Genomic DNA, 15,066 nt, shown 5'->3' on the forward strand with positions numbered 1-15,066 from the left:
CGAGAGCTTCTTCTGGGAGTTCTACTATAATGTCTTTAGTTGTGTCTTGAATATCAGTTATTTCTGCTTGTGATATTGCTTATTATTATTATTATTATTATTATTATTATTATTATTATTATTATTATATTATTATTATTATTATTATTATTATTATTATTATTATTATTATTATTATTATTATTAATTTGCCATAGTCCCAGACATCATTAACGCTGGAGTTACCCAAATCGGAGTGTTAAATTCTTATATTAAAACAGACAACAGAACACACACAGAATGATGTAACCAACATTTCCCAAAATACCACAGAAATACTGACTCTTCAACTAGCTTTTATTTGCACAAAGTGACAGAGTCTCAGTAGATACAAGCATTACCCCTGAGTTCAATTGGGGTGTGTGTGTTAAAAAATTGTTCAAAAATCCATGAAATCAATGACATTCAAAAATGGTTTATTTCCAGCACTCGTAATTGCCGAGCGGGATTACTTCAGTAGCAATTGCTTAAGTAGACAAAACACTGTTACCAGAATTGGGATAGCTGGAAAATTAAGAGTCTGACCTTACGATTAAGAAATCTAAAGCATTATACTGTATTGGGGAATTGTTTAATTTGGGAGTAGATTAAAAGTCTTGATCTGTAGTCCCCAATCTGAAACACTTCCATTATTTTAAATTGCACCATTTTCATATCCTTCAGCTGGTACAGTGGTTGGCTATTACAGCTAGGGATAATGAGAACTGTGGTTCAATTTTTATGGAAACATCAGGCTGATGAAACATTCTGGATTAGGAGGACTGTAATGTTCCATTTTTTTTTGTTTGGTGGGGGGGACGGTTAGAGTAAGAAAGGAACATAAATAGCAATATCACTTAGACATATACCACTTCACAGTGCTTTACAGTCCTCTTTAAGTGGGTTACAGAGTCATCATATTGCCTCCAACAATTTGGGTCCCCATTTCACTGACCTCAGAAGGATGAAAGGCTGAGTCAACCTTGAGCCTGGTGAGATTTGAACTGCCAAATTCCTGGCAGCCAGCAGTCAGCAGAAGTAGCCTGCAGTACTGCACTCTAACCACTGCGCCACCATGCCTCATAAATCCCTATTTATGGGGGAGGGAGATAGATAACTTTATTCCTATCCTTACAAATCCTACAGTCTGAAATTCCTTTGAAATTTGGCTATTTTGCTGCCCAATAGCCACATTGTGATATAAGATGGGGGAGGATTATGTGACCTATAGTTTGCCTGTATCTGGATCAGAGGTGGATTGCTCCCGGTTTGACCTGGTTCGGCCGAACCGGTAGTGGAATTCAGGCCTGGGTTGCAGAACCGGCAGTGATCCAGGCCTGCCATGCCCCCAAACCGGTTGCCTCGCCACCATTGGCCCCAATCATTTTGGTTTTTAGTGACTGTCTGTGTGCAATTCACTGTAAATTGTTCTGCGCATGCAGAACACCTGTGTTCACCTGTGCAGTGTACATGTTGCGCGGGTTGCAAACTGGTAGTAAAACTGGAAGCAACTCACTCCTGATCTAGATTAACAGAAAGGTAAATCTAAATCCAGTTGAGGATTGTAAATTGAGACACGATTCTTAAAACTGACTTGAAAATTCTGCCATTTAAACTAGCAAAACTTCCATATTAGGTGTGGCGGGAATAAAAATACATCTTACATGAAGGAAAAAAACCCTACAATGCGATTATAGTATACTTTGCTAAACTAAGCCAGTTCAGTAATGCTTTAGGCAAAACAAGAAAACACAAAACACATTTTGAAAATAATCTATAAATAAATCTGGGATCTTGCAGGCCCATCTTGCAAGTGAAAGGATATATTGCTTGGATGATCTGAAAAATAGTATAATTGATTTTTTAGGTACACATCACACTTATGCAGCTGCATAAGGAGGAGGTGGGGCATCTTTCCCTGGGCCATTTGCAGAGTCATCATATGATGGCAACAGCACCTGAGGAAAAGAAAGAAAGCAAGATGGTTTTGAAAACTGTAGGATTAAAACAGGGATGTCCAACCTTGCAACTTTAAGACTTGTGAATTTCAACTCCCAGAATTCCCCAGCCAGCTGTAGTCTTTGTCCTATAACTATTGACTTAGTGACCATACAAATTTACAATGGCACTGAAAAAAGTGACCCAAAGCTGCTTTTTCTTGGATAAGAAAAGAAATGTTTTCAAAGAAAAACCAGAAAATCCAGTTGCCTTCTGAAAAAGCACCTTAGGGGGCAACCATGACTTGGATGACTGAGACACTGAAAAAAGCGACTTACAGTCAGTCCTCATACTTATGACCACTGCAGCATCTCTAGAGTCATGTGCTCAGAATCCGGGAGCTTGGCACCTAGCATGTATTAATGATGGTTGTAGCATTTTGAGTCATGTGATCACCATTTGCAAGCTTCCCAAATGGCTTCCGACAAGCCAAATCAATGAGGATAGCTGGTTTGGTTTAACAACCACAGTGATTAATTTATCGACTGGGGGGGGGGGGGAAGAGAAAGGTTGCAAAATGAGGCATGATTCATTTAATAACCATCTTGCTTAGCAATAGAAATTCTGGTCTCTATTGTGGTTGTATGTTGAGCATGTAGTGGGCTAAAAACAATCAGCTTTTACAAGGGAGATATTTCTTTTAACAGGAAAAATAATAGATACATGTTTTTTTAACAAAAAAAATATTTTAGTATACCCACAGACCATTTTATTACAACTCTTCCCACTTCGGAGTATTTTCAACTCTTGTTTACAAACTATTACTTTTTAAAATTCCTCCTAAAACAGATCTCATACTTTCAAGAATTTTGAAAGAAACGGGACAAAAAAGAGGTATTTTCTACATTGTCATTGGCAATTGTGGTTTTAGTTGATACATGTATAACTTTGGAGCCATGGAACCAAAAACTGATTTGCAGCATCATTCATTAATAAAATAAGACTCAATGGAACAATTCCAAAATGGATTAAGAACAAATTGAATTACAGCAAACAGCAATCCCTAAAGGCATACATATGTTTTAACCAATGAATTTGGCTCAAATAAAACTCCACACATTGGTTGTGGATTTCTTTTCTTTTCTTTTGTTAAATCACAGAAACATTCTTTTTACACCAGCACATCTGCAACAAGCACTTAGGAGCAGCAGGAAGCAGAATTATTTCTCATTTAAACATTGTCACAATGCAAACGTGGAATGGCAAATCATTGAACTGACTGCTAAGTTAACTCCAGCCTCTCCAGTGCTAATGATAAGGCTATCTGAAATAGCAAACATGCAAGTTAACGATACCATGGTGTATCATCCATACGCTGATATTCAATTATGTATCTCCCCAGTGAATTAAACAATGCTGTTAATTTCCAATCTCTGTGTCTGGATGGGAGACAGCAGGCTTTGGCTAAACCCTGGCAAGATTGAGTGGCTTTGGGTTTTAGAACCTTCTGGACCTGGGACTTTACCATCTTTGGTGCTGGATGAAATTGCAGCTGGTATACAATCCTGTGGTCCTTCTGTACTCATGACACCTGCTCAAAAAGCACATGACAATCATAGATAGGAGTACTTTTGCACACTTTCATGTTCAGTGTTAGTTTCACCCTTTCCTGGATCATGAGGCTCTATGCGTAGTTACTCATGTCCTGGTTACCTCTAGAATGGACTAATGTAATGCATTCTCCACGGGGCTGCCCTTGAAGAAAGTCTGGAAGCTTCAGTTGGTGCAAAATGTGATGGCGTGGGCAGTTGCATGTGCCCCTAGAACAGCACATGTTAGACCTCTGCCCTGTGAGCTGTATTTGCTTCCAGGTTCAATCCAGGGTATTAGTTTTGATCCTTAAAACCCTATATGGCATGAGACTAAGTTATTTGAGGGACCACCTCTCCTGGGTTACATCTATCCATCCCATTAGGTCCAGCAGGAGAAATATCTTACAGATCCCATCTGCTACATTCTTCCCTTTGATGGAACAGATTAACAGAGTTGGAAGGGACCTTGTAGGTCATCTAGTCCAACCCCCCACCCAAGCAGGAGACCTTACACCAGGGCTGAAATTCAGCAGGTTCTGGAGAACAGGTAGCGCAAATTTTGAGTAGTTCAGAATACCACCTCTGGCTGGCCACAGAGAGGGGTGGGAATGGAGATTTTGCAGTATCCTTCCCCTGCCACACCCACCAAGCCATGCCCACAGAACCGATAATAAAAACGTTTGAATTTCACCACTGCCCTACATCATTTTTGACAGATGGCAGTCCAGTCTCTTCTTGAAAGCTCCCACAACTTCTGAAAGCAAGCTGTTCCATTGGTTGATTGTTCCCACTGTTAGAAAATTTCTCCTTATTTCCAGGTTGAATCTCTCCTTGTTCAGTTCCCATCCATTATTCCTTGTCTGGCCTTTCAGGTGCTTTGAAAAATAGGTTGACCTCCTCCTCTCTTGTGACAGCCCCTCAAATATTGGAACACTGCTATCATGTCTCCCCTGCTTCTTCTCTTCACTAGACTAGCCATGCCCAGGTCCTGTAACCATTCTTCATATGTTTTAGTCTCCAGTCCCCTACTCATCTTGGCTGCTTTTCTCTGCACTCTTTCCAGAGTCTCAACATCTTTTTTAGAGTGTGATGACAAAAACTGGATGCAGTACTAAGACTTAATAGAGTGGTGTTATTGGAACCTAGGAGATGAGTCTTTTCTGCTGTGACTCCTATCCTCTGGAACACCATTCTCTCTGAGGTGAAATTAGTTCCAATTCTATTAGCCTTCCAGAAATCCATTAAGGTTTGGAGGAATGCAAACCTCCTGTTCCTCCTTGATCTCTCAGCAGCTTTTAAATCCCTCAACTGTGTTAGAGATTCCTGGGCCACTTCTGAGCAATTGGAGTTGTAGGCATGGCTCTGCAGTGGTTCTCGTTGTTCCTGAAGGGGCACTGGCATTCAGGGTTGATGACAAGAGATCTGCCCAGAGACGTCTACACTTTGAATGCCTTAGAGATCTTTCCTCTCCTTTAGCTATCTAAAACTGTCTTTTTGCATCCTGTTGGCAGAGATTTAGTCAGTTTGTCCATTTTGGGCTTCAGCAAAATTGTGAAGGCCTATCTGTTCTGTCCTATGCAGTAGCAATAGCACTTAGATTTATATACCACTTTACAATGCTTTACAGTCCTTTCTAAACGGTTTACAGAGTCAGCATATTGCCTCCGACAGTCTGGGTCCTAATTTTACTAACCTCAGAAGGATGGAAGGCTGAGTCAACCTTGAGCCTGGTGAGATTCGAATTGCAGACAGCCGGCAGAAAGCAGAAATACTCTGCAGTACTGCATTCCAACCACGGCGCCACCATGGCTCAAAGAAACAGCTGCAACTCTTTATTGAATTAATCTGTTTTTGTAACTTTACAATGCACTCAAACTATCTGAATCTTCGTGTGATGGCCAGACACAATGGACACAATGGTCTCTACCTCAATATCAACAGCACTTAGACTTACATATCACTTCACAGTGCTTTACAGGCCTCTCTAAACGGTTTTACAGATTTGAAAATTGCTAAATTGCAATCAGCCGGCAGTCAGCAGAAGTAGCCTGCAGTACTGCCCTTTAACCACTGAGCCACCACGGCTCATAGAATATATACCCTGGATTGAACCTGGAAGAATCTGAATGGTGTGTTGTAATTGAATGTGTTTTTTATATTTTGTTTAGCTTTTTTTATTGTTATATCTATTTGAGGGTTTGGGATAATCATTTTATATGTTGTGAGCCACCACATAATCTGGGAATAGGTACCATACAAGTAAAGTAAATGAATAAACAAAAAAAAAAATGATTGTATATTTTACGACTTAGAACACGGTTTCAAGAGTCTCCCTGAAACACATCTACTAAGGAGCAGCTGGAATTATTTCTCAATAAAATATCATCTGTCAAATAGTCAAGCTCAGTTTGTCTCTCTGCTTAACTGAGCAGGAAGCAACCTTAGTGTTTGTCTATGAGCATTGCCATTAGAAACCACTCTGGAGCAATTACAAATGGAAATGGACTGCCCAGAGATAATTTATAGCTTTGAATTTCTTTGTGTTGCCAAAACATTCCTCAGAAGACATTTATTGTGTGAGAGAATATACAGCTGCCCACATATTTGACAGTATTAGCTTTTAGAAAACAAAAGAGCTCTCTCTAGACAAAAAGCATACACTTATCAGGGGAAGTGATATAAAATATACAGTCTACTGTGGCAGGATCATCTGGGAATCATTAAAAGACACCTCCAAGAAATGGATTTTCTGGGTCTAATTCAGAGCAAAAGTTAACGGAAAAAGTTTATGTTCCTGGATCGTTTCATATCAGGGTGTGGATAGTTATGAGAATTAAAGCAAAAGGATTCAATTGCATTAATGCACATTAATGCTGCACTTTTTGTTTAAGATTTCTCACGATGAGAAACTAAATCTTTTCGGAGAAGAAGGTGAGCAGGTGGTGGTCCTTACAGGAAGTAGGACCTACTGACAGTCCAGTCCAGATTCATAAGCTAATATCCCCAAACTGGTCACCAATGTTTCTAGAAAACGCAAGGTTCAGTCTGCTCAATATAAGATTTTTTTTTAAAAGACCCATTTACCACAATAGCTATATCAGCATCAAGGTTGGAACAAATTAAGATGTGAAAATTTAGTTCGATGTTTTGTCAAATGATGGCTTGTTCTAATTCTAATAGTTCATAAAATAAAATAATAAAAGGCATCCAACAGGTAATTCACTAGAAAATGCTAAATAACAGCATGCAGAAAAGAGAATCTTGTAAGGGAAGAAGCAGCACAAGGATGGTCAACATGGGGACAAGCTAGGACACATCTTGGCAGGTGACAATATATCTTTATCCCTGAACAATGCAACTGTAAATACAAGACCACTCAAAGAACCCTATTAGGTCTGGACTCATACACCAATCTAAGTCATAATATACATTTGTTTTTGATTTAATGTATCATGAGCCACTGTGGTTTATAACCTAAGATTCATGGCTAAGTGGAGTATTGAAACAACACTAATTTGTGACTATTTACCAAACCAAGGTTAAAATCAAGTCTTACCTACATGAACTTACTGAAAAGAAAAGAAGGTATCTCTGAGAAGCCCAACAGGAAGGCAAAAGCATTCCCTGCTAATATCCCAAAATGCACATTATCCAAACACCACAGATAAGTTTCTTCAAAAATGAATTTAGCTGGTTTTTCCTTGGTGAAACCAGAGCATAGGGAAAGTGATATCTGACTTGGGCAACTTGTATTCTCAGCATAATAATAGGGCCCATCATTGCCCGATAAGTACCCAGGAAAGCAATAGCCCTGCTGGTCAAAGTTGCATCCTTGAAGATTTCCACCCCTTTGGATTTTGTACCATTCAAAACAGGCCTTCTCATCTAAACCCAGGAACCTCTCACAGCTCCAGCCAACGCCAACAAAACTTACCGCTGTGTCATTAGTGGTGATGTAGACCAGGACATCAGAGTTGTTCCTGTTATTAATGTAGCGATAACAGTTCCATACACAACTGATCAAGTAAGCCTGGAAAGAAAGAGGGTGGACAAAAGGGAAAAGACAAGATCTGTTGAGCTGTGAACTGAATTGCTTCAACCCTGTGCAGCTTTCCTAAATTTTGGTACCTTCAGCTATGACTGTGCTGGCTGAAGACCTCAGGGAAGGCTCTCAAATTGGAGAAGCTGAATCATATATTATATGTTGCTTAAGAGATCCCTGTTTTTTCTTTCTGTCTCGTTTCCAAAAGCCAACTGTGCAGAACATTGGTTAGTGTGGATACTCCCAAAGCTCTTCTCCATTCACTGGAACAGTTTCGTACTTATTTAAAGTAGTCACTGTATTTTTTAGGGTGTAAGACGTACCTTTTCCCACCTAAAAGAGCATGGAAATGTTGGTGCGTCTTATACACCGAATACAGCTATTTTTGGCCTCCCGAAGCCCCGCCCCCACCTCCCATTTTTGTAAAAAATGGGGCTGTTTTTCACAAAAACAGGACATTTTTGCCTTCCCCCACCCTCCAGAACCACTCTGCAGGCTTCAGCAGGGCTGGGGAAAGGGAAAAATGCCCCCATTTTGGTGAAAAGCAGGGGTGTTTTTGCCTTCCCCCAACCCTGCTGCAGCCTGCAGAGTACTCCTGGGGACCGGAGAGGACAAACCCTTTTTTTTCTTACTTACCTCTTGGAAATCTTGGTGCGTCTTATACACCAATGCGTCTTATAGTTCAAAAAATATGGTAAATTTATGAAAAAAAAGTTATTTAAAATGACAAATTAGAAATAGGGATAGGCTAAGCCTCGAATGTTGGGAGATAAAATGGCAAAACAACTGTTTAAATCAGAAGTCACCAACTGGCATTTTTTATATTGCACTAAACTGGGGGTTCACAAACTACAGCCCCTGGGCCAGATACTTGCAATGAACGTTTGTGTTGCTGCAGACAGTCTCCCCCTTCAGGGTCTTTTCGTATAGGTTGGAATTCTGAGTTGGGGTCTGCTTCAGCCTCCTGGTGCAGGGCTTCGGGCAAAGGCTGGAGGGAAGTGCTGCTGGTAGTGAAGAGCCAGAGGGCCTTGTTCCAGTGGGACTGCATCATGGCCTGGAACTGGCTGGCCATCTCAGCTCTCTGAATGTCCAGGAGCCAGTACCTGGCCCTGGATTCCTGCAGGTCTTCCCTCTGCTTGGAAACCCTATGCTTGTAGTCCTCAGTGAGGTGCTTCTGCTGAGCCTCCTTCTTGGTCAGATCCAATTTGAAGTGAACCAGCTATTTTGCCAACTCTGCTTAGCTCCAACAACTGCTTCCTGTAGGGAGCCTAAGGAGCCCAGGTGGGGAGGCGAGGAGTAGCTGGGAGGGGAGGCGCGAGGCACCCCTCGATGTGAGTGACATGAAGTTGGCCACACTCACCCTGCCGATCATTAGGCAGATCATATTAGTGATCTGCAGGATTTAAAATTATGAATTTAGTGGTCCTTGAGGTCCAAAGGTTTGGGGACCCCTGGTTTAAATCATTGTAGACAAGTGCCTTTGCTCACAAAAAAAGTGTAGTGTTCTCTTCGAAAATTCATCTGGATATTATCCTTCATATTCTACATGCACATCAAGGCTTCAAATATTTCCTTGTCAGGATTAATCTCATCATAAATTTGCTTGCAAGTCTAGATGAATGAGATGTGGTGATATAAACCAGAGCTAAGGGAATATACAGACACTTTAAAAAGTTATAAAAATGTGCACAGTCGTATCACTCCAAATCTACATCTTTCTTTTTCTTTGAAAGCCAGGGTCACAATTGTTTATTATTTAAAAAAACACACCCGCAGTTTGCTCACAACTGACACCTGGTAGAACCATCTGTTAGCACATGTATCTGAGAATATGATTAACTAAATCCAGAAAGCTGGCAAAACCAAGTGCCTTGGAGATTTGCACACAGAAACGCTATTTACATAAATACTGAAATGAAAATTCTTTCTGTCCACCTCTTTCCTGCAGATTTGTCCTTAAAAAACTTTCAGGCTGCTGAAGGATCTACACGTTGTCATGAACTGATTTTATAGTGCATACTTTTCCTATCCAGCAGTAGAGATCAGATTAATTTTTTAAGATTCTACCTCTAAAGATGGTTGGTATAGCATAATAACGAAAGGCTCTTTTGGAATTATGAAACCCTTGCTTCAAATCTCACTTCTTCTATTTACTCACCCAATAGCCTTAATTGGCTGTTCTCAATCAGCCAGTCTCCCATGCTGACTTTTTTTGTAGTAGAGGAGCACAATATTTTTGGGACTAAGAGCCACATTTGGATTTTAAATACATTCTAGGAACCAGTGGAGGATTAAGACTCACTGGTGCCCTAAACTGACAAATCTTGGTGCCCCCCTCCTTTATACATACTGTACAAATCTTCATTGGTTTTGTTTTCTTTCTCAACTTTGTGGTGCCCCCTTGGTGCCCTAAGCACATGCTTAGTCTGCTTAATGGTTAATACACCACTGCTAGGAACCACGTGCACCCCAAACAGTGTATGAAACCAGGGCAGCAAGTAAATTTGATTTCATTTTTTAAATATTTCAGGTTAACCTAAAGTAAATATAGCTACCCCAATTACAATTTCCAAGCATTTCCTCTTCTGGCACTTTAAAAACAATTCAATAGTAATTTTTGGAGGTTTCAGGGTGCTATATTCAAAGTTTTGGGTTGCTGTGTATGGTCTGGGTTAAGGTAAAACACCCAGAATACCCTATAAAAAAGTAGGAATGTCTGAAATATCTTACATTAAAAGGATATTTAGGACATGTGTATATGTGTGTGTGTGTGTGAGAGAGAGAGAGAGAGAGAGAGAGGACAGAAAGCATATGAACCTGAGAGTTGCATTGATTTCGTTGAACTTCAGCTATTGTCTCAAAACTGTAGGTCTCAGAAATCCATCATAGCAGGTGTCCAAAATGTCTGTCTGCCTTACACAAAGTTTATTTGGCTTTTTATACAGTTTCAACAAGCAAAGCAAGAGCATAGGTAGCAACAGCATCTTACTGGCTTATTCTCCTTGTCAATCTCTAAGACCATCCCAGCCAGGGTTGGATCTCACGTAATTCCCTGGTAGTGCCTGGTTCCACTAATTAGGTGAGCTCATAGATGTTGAGGTAATCGGTTACTAAGATATGGCAGTTTGCTGTGCATGTCTGTACATAACCTTTGTATAACCTCTACAAAAACATTAACAAAAATAAGATCTAAATGGCAGCAAAGAAATATATAAACTCATGTAACTGTTTGCTGCCATTTAGCCGTTGTTTTTTTTAATTTTTTTTACAGCTGAGATCTTTTTGGGATGCCTTTAAGTCAATCTTGTCTCCTGACAATTGCTTGGATAAGTCCCTGCAATTTTCTTGGCAAGATTTCAGAAGTGGTTTGCCATTATTGCTTCCTTGGTAAAACTGAGAGAGGGTAAGTGGTGCAGGGTTCCCCAGGTGACTTCATGATCAAGGCAGGATTGCAATTCACAATCTCTCAGTTTCCAGCCTAGTACTTTTAGCTACCCTGTTTTCCCGAAAATAAGACCTCCCCGGATAATAAGCCCAATCGGGCTTTTGAGTGCATGTGCTAAAATAAGCCCTCCCCCAAAATAAGACCTCCTCCAAAATATTGCAACACAGCAGCAGCCATGAGGTGACCATGCTCGCTGCCTCCTGCACCTCAAAAATAATAAGACCTACTCCAAAATAAGGCCAAGCGCTTATTTCAGGGGTCAAAAGAAAATAAGATCCTGTCTTATTTTTGGAGAAACATGGTAGAATACCTAACCGGCTCTCCAGTTGAGACCTGACAGACCTAATCTGAACAATCCCATTTAACAATAACCCTTAGAACTTTTTAAAACATAACTAAGTATGATTTCCTTGTTCTTACATTCCATTCTAAACAACTGAACATTCTATTAACGAAGCCCAGGAGTCAATTTAAAAGGTTAGAGGGTTTATTTATAGCTTTCTCCCTTTTCTAAAACAGAAATGGTTTTCTATCTTTCTAACATTTTGCCTTTGCAAATGTTACTATTACAGTAATCTCTTAAACATGATATATATTGCATTAATCAGCATATACTAGCTCAACGGAGTCATTCATTTTTGGTTTAAGCAAATGCAATGTGGGGGAAGTTTCTAAAACTGCTGGGGAAAAAAGTAAGGATGGCCAAACATAAAAGAACTCCATGTACAGGAAACCACAAAACAGGGCTGCACGTCTTGCCAAAGATTAATAAGTTCCAGCGATTAGTTTTACAAAGCTTTAAAGGGCTTCTAACACAGCACAAGTCTTCAATAAATGCCTTAAATGATAATAAAAATTTAAAAATATTTTTAATATCAGAAAGTAAAGATTTCCTCGTCTCCACGACTCACAATATATATAGGAGTTCATTTCATCGTCATTGAAAATCAAGTATCTATCAAAACTTAATTCAAAATTACTTTTCAAGATACTATATTGATGACCAAGAAATCAGCTGATGACAGACAACTGAATGATACTGAAGCAAATGAAAATTGGAACAAACCAGTGGTGGGTTCTTAACAGTTCGGTCTGGTTCGGCCGAACCAGTAATGGTTTGGCAACCTGGGTCGCTGGAACCAAGCCTGCCAAACCCTTGAACCAGTTCTCTGGGTGGCGCCATAGGCACCGCCATCTTGTTTTTCAATTCTGTGCATGCACAGAACAATTTTAATTGCACTGTACATGCGCATCGAGAGTGCACAGCGCACACATGAGCGAACTGCCAGTAGTACCTGCCGGAACCCAACCCTGGAACAAACCCCTAAAATAGAAGGGAAGTGACTTTAAGAGTAATTCTGATGAGAATAAGAGTTGAGATTTATAGCAATAGCAATAACTTTTAGACTCATATACTGCCCCGTAGTACCGTATTTTTTGGAGTATAAGACGCACCGGAGTATAAGACGCACCAAGGTTTTGAAGAGGCAATTTTTTTAAAAAAATAGGTAGGTAGATAGAGGGATAGACAGGGAGAGAAAGAGAGAGAAATACAGTAGGTAGGTAGGAGAGAGAGAGAGTAGTTAGGTAGGTAGGTAGGTAGGTAGGTAGGTAAAGGGAGAGATAGAGAGAGTGTAGGTAGGTAGATAGGTAGGATAGAGAGAGAAATAGAAAGAGATAGAGAGAAATACAGTAGATAGGTAGGGAGAGAGAGAGGGAGAGAGCGTAGGTAGGTTGGTAGGTAGAGGGATAGAGAGAGAAAAAATAGAGAGAGAGAAATACAGTAGATAGGTAGGGAAAGAGAGAGTACTTAAGTAGGTAGATAGGTAAAGGGAGGGAGGGAGGGAGAGAGAGAGAGAGAGAAATACAGTAGGTAGGTAGGGAGAGTGAGAATGTGTAGGTAGGTAGAGGGGTAGAGAGAGAAATATATATATAGAAAGAGAAATACAGTAGATAGGTAGGAAGAGAGAAAGAGTAGGTAGGTAGGTAGATGTTTCCGGGTGTATTTATCCATGTGCTGGAGAAGGAAATCGCTGACAATCTGCAGCATCTAAGACTTTGCTTCTGCTGGCACAGCACTTGATCAATCTAATTCTCATCAATCAGTTAAAAAGCTTTCCAAAAGGGAAAAAAAAGTTTTTGCACTCTGCAAACCTCCCAAAAACGGCCCATTTTTCACAAAAATGGGCCCGTTCCCCCCCCCCCAAAAGGCATGAATAGCCTGGGGGGGCTTGCAGAGTGTTCCTGGGGAGGGGGGGGCAAAAACAAGCAAAAAACGCCCCATTTTTTGCAAAAACAGCCCTGTTTTTTGTCAAAAAAATGCATGCATAGCCTTATGGAGGCTTATAGAGTGCTGCTGGGGGCTGGGGGGGGGCAAAAATGGCCCATTTTGTGCTCATTTCTGCTCTCCCCAGCCCCCAGGAGCTCTCTGAAAGCCTCCATAAGGGAATGCATGGCCATTTTGGTGAAGGGACGGGGCTTCGGGAGGAAAAGAATTGCTGTATTCTGTGTATAAGACGCACCCAGATTTTCAGCCTCTTTTTTGAGGAAAAAAGGCGTGTCTTATACTCTGAAAAACAGTTTACAATGTCAGTGTATTGTCCCCTACAATATGAGTCCTCATTTTACCAACCTCGGAAGGATGGAAAATGAATGAACCTTATAGTCCCTAAATACCAAATCAGCCAACAGCGTATTGCAAAGAAATCTAAACCTTCTGCATCAGAAGAAGGATCATATCCAGATACATAAGAAGTTTTCATTTTTAATAACTTGCATCCAAGAAAAGAGAAATCACAAGGGGCTATACATTTATTGCACTAATCATTTTGTCATGAGAACCAAGGACAGAAAACAAAAACAAACTGGAGAAAAGTGTTAAAAGTTTTCAAATATCTGCAAATTACAGTTGTACATTGCTCTCTGTCTGACAGCTTCTAGAGCAAAATTTAGAGGCACAAAATAGCTAATTAATTTCCTGACAAACTCCTTACTACCTTTGCTTTCAAAGAAAGCATTTTGATGCTGTCCATCATTATTTTTATTTTATAATTCTGCTAATTAGACTTCTATAAGATTGCCATTGGCTGGCATTTCACTGTGCCGCACCTCAACTTCCAATTTTCCCTTCGTAATTAGAAGAATCTTTAATAGTCAAAAAAACAAATCAGATGAGACAGGAAGACAAAGGGGCACCAGATTCTGTGGGCATATTGGCACATGTTGGCTGCAGAGTCCCTGTGCGTGTCCATACTCAACAAAGAGGACTGGTTTAAGAGTTGTTTCCCTTTTGCTCTTGGCCACTTCGATTTATGGTGGGCAACCTAAATTTAGGCATCCTAAAGCTTATCAGATTCACTTGATAGTAAACTTTTAATAAACAAACAAGCAAACAATAAGCCTTTTTCTAGTTCATATTGTTTCCAGTTTATATTGTTCAGGTGGGTAAAATATGTTATGCTTACCTTGAAAGCCAATGTGATACTTAAACAAAGAAGAAGAATCACAATTAAGCAGATCGAATTCATTGACATAATATCTTCCTTGTAGGGGAAATTTGCAGGCTGAAAATTAGAAAGAAATTGTTAGCAATCTCATCAAACTTTCTGCTTTCTTTTTAAAATAATTTTACAACACAAACTTTGTTTAACATGGTTGTATCCCATGAAACTGAGGGATATTTTACAACTTCAGAGTCATCCTACCAGAACAGGTTTTTTTTATACGTGTCTGCCTTCAAGTCAATTTTGACTCCTGCTGTTTGCCTGGGCCAATCCCTGGAGGTTTTTTTGGAAGTAGGTTGCCATTGCTAGAAAGAAAGTGACGAGCCCAAAATCACCCAACAGGCTTCATGCCTATGGCAAAACAAGAACTCACAGTTTGCCAGTTTCCTGCCCAATGCCTCAACACTACACCAAGCTGCTTTTCAAGTTCTTTCTTACTACTCATCAATTTCACAGAGCTTGAAGTGGATTTTCTAAAATTACATTCCGAGGGACTCCCAATCTCCAGTCTCCAACCTGATACAGGTA

The 15,066-nt window shown here is 40.1% G+C and overlaps 1 protein-coding gene across 1 annotated transcript in view; it reads right to left on the minus strand.

Moving 5' to 3' along the window:
• Positions 1 to 322: 322 nt before the first annotated feature.
• The window catches only part of LAPTM4B (lysosomal protein transmembrane 4 beta), a 48,002-nt gene continuing 33,258 nt past the window's right edge, over positions 323 to 15,066 (minus strand). Inside the window, exons 5-7 of the mRNA XM_014068324.2 lie at positions 14,500 to 14,598; positions 7,483 to 7,578; positions 323 to 1,976 (exon numbers count right to left, since the gene is read on the minus strand). Coding sequence (XP_013923799.1) covers positions 1,899 to 1,976; positions 7,483 to 7,578; positions 14,500 to 14,598 — 273 coding nt within the window. The 3' untranslated portion in view covers positions 323 to 1,898. The remainder of the gene's footprint in view (positions 1,977 to 7,482; positions 7,579 to 14,499; positions 14,599 to 15,066) is intronic.

Source organism: Thamnophis sirtalis, unplaced genomic scaffold (assembly GCF_051295495.1).
Source record: "Thamnophis sirtalis isolate CommonGarterSnake01/CBP01778 unplaced genomic scaffold, rThaSir2_p1.2 scaffold_2, whole genome shotgun sequence".
Classification (NCBI taxonomy): Eukaryota; Metazoa; Chordata; class Lepidosauria; order Squamata; family Natricidae; genus Thamnophis; species Thamnophis sirtalis.